General features: G+C 37.0%; 1 protein-coding gene across 3 annotated transcripts in view; it reads left to right on the top strand.

The window, feature by feature from the left end:
• NAV3 (neuron navigator 3) overlaps positions 1-11,340 on the top strand; it is a 556,838-nt gene that overhangs the window by 471,966 nt on the left and 73,532 nt on the right. For 2 of the 3 annotated variants that reach the window (XM_028532259.2, XM_036018644.1), the window contains exons 16-20: positions 690-1,178; positions 4,265-4,306; positions 5,640-5,800; positions 7,438-7,626; positions 10,406-10,458. In XM_028532259.2, the coding sequence (XP_028388060.1) occupies positions 690-1,178; positions 4,265-4,306; positions 5,640-5,800; positions 7,438-7,626; positions 10,406-10,458 (934 nt within the window). The remainder of the gene's footprint in view (positions 1-689; positions 1,179-4,264; positions 4,307-5,639; positions 5,801-7,437; positions 7,627-10,405; positions 10,459-11,340) is intronic. The other variant, XM_036018646.1, reaches the window with a different exon arrangement.

Raw genomic sequence — 11,340 nt, 5'->3', positions numbered from 1 at the left:
ACTAAAATGTTTTCTGATCTAAGCTCCAGCATCTAACTCAGCACCAACTCTATTTCAAATCACTAACAAAGATACACATTTAAACAGCACTGGCAACTGATGTATGACCCTTCGGCCTCTTTTGGGGAAAATAAAGACAAACTGATGTGTTGCCAGCAGTGTCTGATGTTGTTTGGAACCAACTACCTTCTGACAGTCCCTCAGGCCACCAGATGTGCAACATAACCTCCCAAACCTTGCCTTAAGCATTCCTTTTAGATCTTGAATAAAACATTAAAAATGAGGGAAAAAATGTTTCTTATATACCGAATGCGTAGAAGTTGTTTCATTATAATGGTTCTATAAATAAGTAACAGCAAATACCATTAAACTAACAAAACTTAATTTTTGTGAAAGAGTTTTACAGTCACTTAAATTGTGAAAGGCAGGGATTTTCGTGTTTGGTTTTGCCCACTCCCCCCAACCCCCTGGGTGGCAGCCCAGCATCGACTTACCCTAATGGCGATATGAGCGATCTTTAGCAGTAGATCAAAAAGCTCAAGCTTATCATGTTCATTAACACAGAGACAGGAAGCGCTCGGTAGCTGGGAACGTCGAAGCACGCTTGGCTCTGTGTACTGAACCCTCAATATTTAATGTGGATGTCAGTTTCTTGGAACAACTGAAGTTGTTATTTGTTTTTCTTTTAGGTTGTTTGGTGCCAAGGCAGGTGGCAAATCTGCCTCCGCACCTAATACTGAGGGTGCGAAATGCTCCTCAGCCATGCCCAGCCCTAGCACCACATTAGCGCGCCAAGGCAGTCTGGAGTCGCCGTCGTCTGGCACGGGCAGCATGGGCAGTGCTGGCGGGCTGAGTGGCGGCAGCAGCCCTCTCTTCAATAAACCCTCAGACCTAACTGCAGATGTCATAAGCTTAAGTCACTCATTGGCATCCAGCCCAGCATCGGTTCACTCTTTCACGTCAGGTGGTCTCGTGTGGGCTGCCAATCTGAGCAGTTCCTCTGCTGGCAGCAAGGACACTCCGAGTTACCAGTCTATGACTAGCCTCCACACAAGTTCTGAGTCCATTGACCTCCCCCTCAGCCACCATGGCTCCCTGTCTGGACTGACCACAGGCACTCACGAGGTGCAGAGCCTGCTCATGAGAACGGGTAGTGTGAGATCTACTCTCTCAGAAAGGTGAGCTTTCCTGGAGGCATGGATGAAGCCCTCACCCCTCCTCCCCGCACGGTGCCTACCCCCTGCCCCATTAACCCCCCTGATTCCAATTCCAGTGGGAGTGCCACATTGCAAAGGGGCGTAAAATTGATGCCACTGGGCCTGTCATTTGCTCTTGTTACCAAGTTTGCACATGAAAAAAATCTTTAAGGATAGGATAATTGGATAATTAAGTTTCTTAATTTGAATGCATACACACCCAATAGGCAAGTGGTTAAAATTGAAAGCAGGCATTTATGTATTAAATGACATCTTCTCAAGCCATTTTAATGGTTTGGCTTGAGCTGCAGGACAACACAGCTCTTTATGATAATTTAAGCATTTTTAAAGAACAAATTTAAATTGATTCTACAATTATGCTCTGAGCAATATGTTAAATTTGCTTTATTAGCACTTCTATGGAAAAATAGCAAATGGACCATTGGGGAATCCTAGTTAAATTGGAAAAAATCACTTGTCAGGTATGAATTCTTAAAGAAAATTATAACATCAGTGCCTATTTTTAATAGGCCCTTTGAAAATATATCACATTACAAGCTGTTTCCCATTGGTTTAATGAGCTATAGATTTTTTAAAATTTAAATGAAAAACATAATGAGGCTTTCCTTACCTAAGTTATGTACCAGAAAACATCACTGTTGACTAAAATGGCTCTAGATTCTATTCCCACAAAATTCCCTTCTCTGATATTTTGGTACTGACTCTTGCCCCCAGGAAAATATCTTAAAACTGCTCCCTTTTTCCTAACGAATTTAATTTTATTTGTTTCTTGGCACACCTAAGGTCTTCAAAGAAAAGGCCTTGGGCACATACCCTAATTGTGCTATTTGTAAATGCACTACTAGTGTCTGAAAATGCCTGATTCCTTTCCCCACATATTCAGTCTAGTATTGATGCTGACATATCACCTCTTTTCCAGACTTCCAGCTGTACTCCCAGAATAATTTTTTAAAATATCAACTAAAGTAAATGCGCGCTACCGTATACCAGTTGTCCCTTAATGTGAGATTTCCAAATGCTGTTTTCTGTTTCTCTTGCCTTTGTGAAATGCAAAACCCAGAGCAAAACATTGCTTCCATCCCAGTTACTTCCCACTCCCTTAACAATGGTACATGGGCAGCCATGCAAACCAGACTGCTCCTTAATGTAAGAATTTGGAACCTAGTTGTAACGTTGATGCTTGATACTGTTTATGGTGGGCTGCTAGTTACAAAATAGATTTTTCCTCATTAAAAAAAAACTTGCCAGGAGAAGCAAAGTAAACAGCTGGGTAACATTTTCCCTCTGTTTTGGTATTATGAACAACATATAGAAACACCAAGAGCATACACAAAAACACTGGTATAAGTACTGTTGCATTTAATTTTGATCTAAAAAGTTAGGCTTCCTGCAGCATCTTAGATATGAGTTGAGGCACTTTATAGGTAAGTGGGTATCCTCATATGTCATTTTCAAAACTTTTAATAAGTTATATTGAAAATATATTCTGTGGACTAGCATCTCCACCTCACTCACTTCCACTGCCTGGCATTGCAGAGCGTGGATTTGTGACATTGCAGGGTCTGTAGAAAGTATCTATGTTATGAAATCATTAATATTTTGATTCAAACAGATACTTCTCCTTAAAGTTTTAACTTACATTGGTAAATGTAAATATATTTTTTCTGATTTTTATTTCACTAAGTCACCTATATCATATAAATATATAATTTTTATATAAGTAATAACATTGACAAAACAATGCCTGTATTCAATTTCTTCTACAATGTTAAACTTTAGCAATGCTGCACATGTGAAGGAGAACTTTACAATGGCCTGTGACCATGTTAATGCTTTACCACGCTGTAGTACACATTTAGAGATTTGTCACATTTGTTCAGTGTGATTCCTTTTTGGTTGTTTGTTTATCCTCATTACTAAACAAAGCTTCTGTAGTCAAGATATATATTAGAACTGGCCTCTATATGACACAATAATTACCTTATGTGAACCTTCCCATAAGATAAAATTACTAAAGTTCTGTAATACCTCAGGATGCTTTCTATTGCAGTGCTAAGTAATGGAGTACACACAGAAGAAAACATTTTAGCTTTGATTTTGAGTGATTAAATTTCAAGTCAATGTGAATTAAATTCCATTCATGTTGTATCATCCCCATTAAGCGTATATCCTGTGCATTTAATTTTGGTCATTTGATGGAAGAAAGCCATAATTCTAAAAATTTAAATTAATTTTATTACTTGTTTTTCCGCATGCTAGAAGTTGTAACAGAAAACTCAGGACCTGTCCCACTTAGTTGTTGAAACCTTCCTCTTCGAATTTTAGAGAGGCCATTTCTCATTTTCTCTAGGCACATTCTTTCATCACTTTCTACATCCCAGTGAGGGTCTTATTGAGAATTCTTTAAAATAGAGAGTGATAAAATGTATACCTTTTAAAATACCTAATTTATATCTTCCAAAAACTGGCATAGTTTAATTTCATTAAAATCTGTAAATGAATGATAGCAGACCCATTGTGTTTCAGGCAGATATTTATTATGTATTATTTTTTCTCTTATATGTAAGTGGGAATAAATCTGCCTTCATTTTTATACAAAATAATTTGAAGACAAAAATAAATACTAAATGGTATTTATATCTTCTCTGCCTATTGGAACTTGTCGATTTAACGTAGGTCGAGCATATCTATCTCATTTCTACCTTTGGATTCTCTTGCATAGCAGAAATCAAGTGAGTTGCATGTGGAGGAAAAAACTGTAAGCCATTAGGTAAATAGAATAGAGAGAGGAATTATTCTAACCTGATTAAAGCTATCTTCTAATAATCCTGTCACTAAATTATAATGAATTCAAACTGGGTTAGAAAGGAGCTCACATGTGTTGCAACAACAGACACCTGGTTGTTCTTTCCCCAAGAGTGAAGTGTCAAATATGTGTTACAAAAGTTTATTTTTTGTAGTTCAAACAGAGAGCCATTTTTGTTGGGTGTGTAATTTGGAAGTTTTGTTTAAATTATGTCCTTAGGGATTTTCTTTTGTTTTAACAGCATACAGCTTGACAGAAATACACTACCCAGAAAGGGACTAAGGTATATATTTTTCTCAGCACATTTGCTGCCTTTCTTTCTCTGTTGTTACTTAAACTTTGTGTGCTGTCTTTCTTCCCCTTTGTTTGCAATGAAGCACCTGATATTGAGGATGAAATCTCTTTTAATCCTTTCTCCAGCCTGAGGAGTAGGTGAGATAGCCCTCAGGTAGGGATGCTCATAGAGGACAAGACCCAAATTAAATTCAATGTAAATATCATTTATGGAGGCAGCAATTTTTAGTAGGATGCAGAACTCACTTCTGAAAATTTAGATAAAATTAATTTATCGAAATTCTTAATTTTTGCATCTTGGAGGCATATGCTTGTAAATCCTCAAAACCTTTGTAGTCTACAGATGTAGCCAGTTACCATTGAAAGGATGCTTTAATTTGAAGCAAGGAAAATATTTTTCATCTTTAGGGGACACATACTGTAATTAGGTATAAACCTTTAATGAATCCTTTTGGTAAAAACTTGAGTTTTAATTTCTGTTTTTTTAAGAGTGTTTGTATCAGATCAATTTAATACGAATCTGTCTAGTATTACATAATCTCAAAATAACTTTTCAGTTGTCATAAAAATAAAGTGAAAATTGCACACTTATATCTGAGGAGAAGATACAGAATGAACCATTAATGAGGCAGTAACACTGCATGAACATACAAAGTTGATTCCTCTTTGGTGCTGGGAATTACTTACTCTGGCAAAAATGAGTCCTGGCCAGCTAGGTCTCTCCACGTCATCCCTTTTCTCTCCAGCTCTTCAGCAAACAGCATGTAGTTATTCCATTCCAAGATTTTGTTCTGGAGTGTGTTTTCTAATAAAGTAGAACATTTTCCCTACTTAAAAAAAAATCCAATATGATGTCAAGTGGCATTTCAACCAAATGAATATTTTCCTTTATTAAAAAAAAGAGGGTTGTTCATTTATGTTCCATTTCCTCTGCCTTTCTGTGACCACCACTCCGCTCCCCTGGCTTCCAGCCTATCATTGTTCACCACCTGAGTCCCTGTTTTCACCCTTTCTGCATCCCCCTATGCACTGAGCTTCAGAGTTCTTCTCAATTAACTTGGCTGTCTGATCATTATTTATGATTTTCAACTACATATCTCGCAAAAGCATAATTTTCTGTTCCAAATTCTCTTTTCTTTCCCTGTGAGATTCAAACAGATGGTGTCAAATCATCTGGAAGAACTAAGCAATCATAATTAGATTTAATTTGATTGAGAATGTTGTTTAGTCTGAAGAGTAAGCTCCTCTCCTCTGCTCTCTTGTCCTGGCCGGGCTCTGCCCCCTGAGAGGTGCTCCGGCGTCTTAGCTGTGCTGTTTTGCAGATACACCCCGTCATCTCGGCAGGCCAGCCAGGAGGAGGGCAAAGAGTGGCTGCGCTCGCATTCGACCGGAGGCCTGCAGGACACCGGCAGCCAGTCGCCTCTGCTCTCGCCTTCCGCCATGTCATCTTCTGCCACCGGAAAATACCACTTCTCCAACTTGGGTAACACATTCTGAAACATCCGCTTCATCTCATTTCTTTCACCACCGCCCCCACAGGAGCCCTGGTAGCTCTCCATAGAAATTGTTCATTTGAAGAGGAGACAAAAGCACCCTAACAGGATCTTTTATTTGTGTGGTTGCTTACTCTTCATGAAATAATTTCCAAATGTTACGCTGGTGAATGGTCATGACAACAACCTGACACAGGTGGTCATTTTATGGTCTGGGATCCAGAGGTCCCAGAGTTTAAATGACCTGAAAGAAATCCCACGAGTGGTAAGAAGCAGAGGCAAATAGTTCATTCCAGAATACCTGACTTGTTCAAATCTAGGGATTTTCTTAGAGTTTTCTTAAAAACAAGGAAAATATCCCCTTGTGTTTTCTTTAAAATGTATCTTTATATCCTTATAACAAAATTAATCATCTATTTGCAGAAAAATAGAAAATAGAAATAATTATTAAGGAGAAAAAATATGTGATTGTATGACTCCAAAATCATTTGTTTTGATATTTTAAAGTTAACCGTCTCCTTAAAATGCACATGAGAATTTTATTAAGGTAATGCCCTGTGAACATTTTCGGATAAATGATGAAAAATAAATGACTAACCAGCTTAGTCATTGGGTTATTGTACTTTGTGCTTAGCATCATTTATATAAAATATAAACCATTTGTATAAACGTCATATAGAAAACACAGGGGAAAGTGACAAATAATGAAAGACATCTAATCATGCCAGTTATCATTTAATAGATCCAATGTTTGTCACCCAAAATGAATGTTTGGATAAAACCTTATTTACTGATTATAACAGTGTGGTGAGGCATCTGAAACCAAGTGAGACTCATTGTCACCTTCCCATGAATGACAGCAATTGCTCAGACTCATTCTTCACCTTGCTGCAAGGGCTACCATGTGGAAACATCACTATCAACCTATGACTTCCAAGTTCTGTGTGTTTGACAGACCCTTCTAAATGCAGGGTGATGTTTAAACAAACTCCCGTGCATGGAGTTTCTGTATTTATGCTTCCAAGGGTCCTGCCACCTTGAATGACCTTCTACCACAGTCTCTGTATTCACCCTTCAGACTATTCAGAATTAACACCTTTCTTCTGTACTCATGGAACGATAGAATCTGAGTTGGAAGAGACTTACATCAAAACACAAAATGATTGAGAGTCTTTGCCTGCAAGCTTCTAAAGTGTCTTCTTGGGAAATTTAGATCTCTTGTATTTTCTTTTCCTTTTTTTGAATTTGCTTTCCCATTAAAGTGACGTATTCTTCTCTAAAGAGAAACCTACAGACTCTAGGAAGACAATCTTTTCTTCACAATGGTTAGCATAAAATACCATGTTACTATATTTCTAGCATGAACAGTAGAGGTAACTTGCTGGTTTTGTTGGAAATTATTTTAGAAATTGACATACTGCGGTCATGAAAGTGCTAGAAGACCAGAGGAGTTCCACTGTATCTGTCATTGAACATTTCCGAGGCAGACTCTTGGCTTACCTTAAATAGGGACTCCCTGTAAACTCATGTTTCCATAAGAATTGGACTCATGTTTTCCATTCTAATCACCCACTATTTTCATCATCCAAGCCCCAAAACCATGTGCTGTGTGTGCTCTGTTTTTCAGTAAGCCCAACCAATCTGTCTCAGTTTAACCTTCCTGGGCCCAGCATGATGCGCTCCAATAGCATCCCAGCCCAGGACTCTTCCTTCGATCTCTACGATGACTCCCAACTCTGTGGGAGCGCCACGTCTTTGGAGGAGAGGCCACGTGCCATCAGTCATTCAGGCTCCTTTCGAGACAGCATGGAAGAAGGTACGTGTGCAGGGAAAAGAAGATGAAGATTCTTTAACTCTGAGATGAAAACTATCACATCACTTATATCATAAGAATTCCTGAAGAGTAAATAAATGAGTGTAACTTTTGTTTAAAGAGCCTTGAAGCTTGAAGCAGTTTTAGTTGGCATTGGTTTTTCTTTCTTTATGCATTTGGAAATATGCCAGAAATTGTTCAGATTAATACCAGGTTATAGAAAAGTTCAGAATAAATTCTAATACAAAAATTTGTATAATTTTAGAGAATATTTGCCCTAATGGATCGAATGTCAAAATGAATCTTTTATTTGACATCTCATGAAAGGGTCATAAGGTATATGAGTTAGAAAAATGATCTTATGAAGCTACCACATGCTGCTGGCTTTCATTCTCAGAAACTCCCTCTTGTGTTAGTTTTTATGTCATTTTGAATTCGTACTGTGTCTACTTTTTGTTTTATTAGCTACATTTCCTTATTTAATGCAATGGAATTCTCATCTGTCCTCATATATTTCTTTGTAGTTGTAAAGTTCTACCAGAACACTTTATAATACATCTGTTTGAAAAACTCAGGAAGCTTAATTGATTTTCAAATGTGTATAATTTTCTAATACACATAACCTCAAACATAAAATTTGATAGTAACATTTGGGAGATTTTCCTCTTTGATTTTAGTGAATGATTTTAAGTAGCCATAAAGGAAAATTGTGGCATTCACATTATGAAGCATATCAGTCAGAGATGAAAGTAAATGTAAAAATTCAAATTGATTAGAATAAAATCGAACATGAAATCAGCCATCCTGCCCTAGTCCTTAATAATTACATATAAAAGAATGGACTCCAGGCCTGGAAACATACTAGGGCTTAAGCCCCTGGCCATCCATTTCTTTGTGGTATGAATTTGAACAAATTTCCTAACTTTATTACTCCTAATTTCTGCACCTGTAATTTCACAGGTTTGTCATGAGGATGAAATTAAAGAAGTTTTGTTCTTTTCTCTTTCCCTTCCCTACCTTCTTATATAAAGTATCTTCTGACTGAAAGCTTCGGCAATTTTAGAAAATTTGCTCATGATTTTAAGATTACCACTGTACATTTAACATGCTGGCACTGAATCAGTTAACAATTGCCACTGTTTTTTGGGATATTAACCAAACCACTGAATTCACCATGACAAAGAGTGAGTTATACCCTGTGCCTCTGCTGATTATTGCAGTGCAGGTAGAAAACAATGTAACAAATCTGAAATGTTGTCATTGCTTTTCTAAAGTGGTTCTATCACTCTCTTCATAGACAGGCCTCTCACAGTACTGTAAAAATAATACGCTAAGCAAACTGACGGATTTCTAGAGTGCCTTGTTTACAGATGGAATGCTGTTGTTCACGTGCTGGGAAATTTGGACCTTCCATTTAAGAGGATGAAATAATCTGAATTTTGGAATGCCAGCCTGAGTGGGCAAGTTGGCTTTTTGATGGCCACTCACCAAATACTGAACTGTTATAATTCTTAAATTGTAGTCTAGAATCAAGAAATTATTGGACTAGAGAGATGGAAGGGAGTTTAATGGCACACTGCCCAGTGCTCAAAGTGAGAGATGAGGAAACTAAGCCTCTAACTTTAAGGTCATAGACCTATAAATATTAAGTGATTGTAAGTAATAAACAGCAAAAGTAAGGCTGAAGATGGGATCTCCCAGTTCATTGTCCATCTTCCTTCTACCACACTAGTTCATACCAGTGTTATATTAGTTATTAGGGGTTAAAAGAATGTGCTTTTTTAAGAAAAAATGACCAACAATTTTGCGTATCCCGCAGAGTGGTAGTGCTTGCGGTTTTCCCATCCTCTCCAGACCAGGCTGTAAGCACCTCCCATGTGCTCCGGTGGCACCCAAGACATCGCTTTTGATAGTACTTCTATTACCCTATTGTAGTTATCCTTTTAGTTGTGTGTCTGCTTCTTTTTGAGCTCCCAGGATAATGCCATTCATTTCTATTGTCCCAGGATCAAGAAGGGGCCTATTGTATTTCGTGTACTCAGCCAATGTTTATTTAATGGACAAATAAGCAGAAATAACTTTACATTATCCCACAATGAAAAGATGAAGGATTTTTCTACAAATATAATTAAGCACATTTTATCCACATTTTGGGCTTAATAAATTGGACATGCACAAATATAAAGCACTCTATTTATTGGTTGTGATTGTATTTTGATATATCCAGATGAAAGACAGGATATGATCTCCGTTCTTAATTTCAGTGAGATACCACCTTGAAATGAGTATTTTTCCATCATGAAAATTACAAAAGAAACAATAATTCTCATTTAAAAAACATAATCAACTCATTGCAGATAATGTTGAACTAGCAAGTTGGATAAAATGCTTTCTTCCCTTAAAATACCTGGAGAAAAATATTAATAGTTGTGTAAAAATAAAATCAAATGAATAAAATACATAAAGCTCTTTAAAGTTTAAAAGTTTCTGGCAACTATAGTTAAGTTTTCATGATTTCCTGATTATTAATTATGTGGGAGTTTTACCCTAGCTTTCAGTATGTGCAAAGCATCCTCTCTGTAACATGATGAATGAGGTACATTAGGGGGGTAGATATGTGGCCTTTCCATGTCTCAACAACTTTATGTCCAAAAAGGTGACAGCAGACTTCTTCTCAGATTCGTATGTCAGGCAGTTACTATTTTATTTCCCTGTTCACGACTCTTTAGTGTTCCTGAGAGACTTCTTCGCTTGACCTCCTCTTCTTTTTTGCTTTCTTCAGTTCACGGCTCTTCATTGTCACTGGTCTCCAGCACTTCTTCTCTTTACTCGACAGTAAGTATTGGCTGTTAAGAAAAAGCCTTTGCCAAGCCCATGATTAATTAGTAGACTTACATTTACACAGAAGATGCATAGTGAAATGAGAACTCTAAGTGAAAAATTCTATGGTACTGCATAACCAATGAGCCGGCGAGTGTTACTGTAGCTCTTCTCTTATCCACTCCCGTGCACTTCCACTTGACTTTCGTTTACTCATTGTAATCAGTTTATGGGAGAAAAACTGAACTTCACAAAACCTGTTGGGGTGGAATTCGGAAACTCTGAAAGCGTGCGCTCTGCTGTATCACTATTTGATAATATTGAACAGTTTTCCTTGTTGGTTCCTTGCACCTTGACTGATAATTGTTTTGTGGTACTTTTTTCATTTTATTTTTTAAGTTTATTTTTGAGAAGATTATGCCAAAATGTAAAGACCTCGGCAGCTTAGAGCTTTTGTAATTATCTGAAATAGAATATGATTTCTAAAACCTTATTTCTTAAGAGAGAAATGCCAATGTGCTAACTTATTTTTCCATATGTTAAACTATATTTCATTTTTGCCAAAATAAGTGTTCTATTTAATATAATTTCATCTTTTTAAAAAATAGTCTTTAGGAATTTATTTCTTACAAGAGGCAGCTTTCATGCTTAGGTAAGAGTAAGGTGTATTTGGTTTATTGAATCTCACTGAGACTTAGATATTATGAATAATCCTTAGTCTTTCATGGAAAGGTTCAAAAAAAGTTCATAGCCTTGGCTGTTAACTGAGCAATCAGGTTCAAATGTTATGTCCTTCTTTTTATAAGTTCATCTTAGTGTTCATTGCTTTACATAGTTACTCAAAATTAGGTTATCATTGGCAGAGACAATGTTTTCCTTATCATTTCTCTTTTTAAT

This window comes from Phyllostomus discolor, chromosome 2 (assembly GCF_004126475.2).
Source record: "Phyllostomus discolor isolate MPI-MPIP mPhyDis1 chromosome 2, mPhyDis1.pri.v3, whole genome shotgun sequence".
Taxonomy (NCBI): domain Eukaryota; kingdom Metazoa; phylum Chordata; class Mammalia; order Chiroptera; family Phyllostomidae; genus Phyllostomus; species Phyllostomus discolor.
This window is presented reverse-complemented; position numbering and strand designations above follow the sequence as displayed.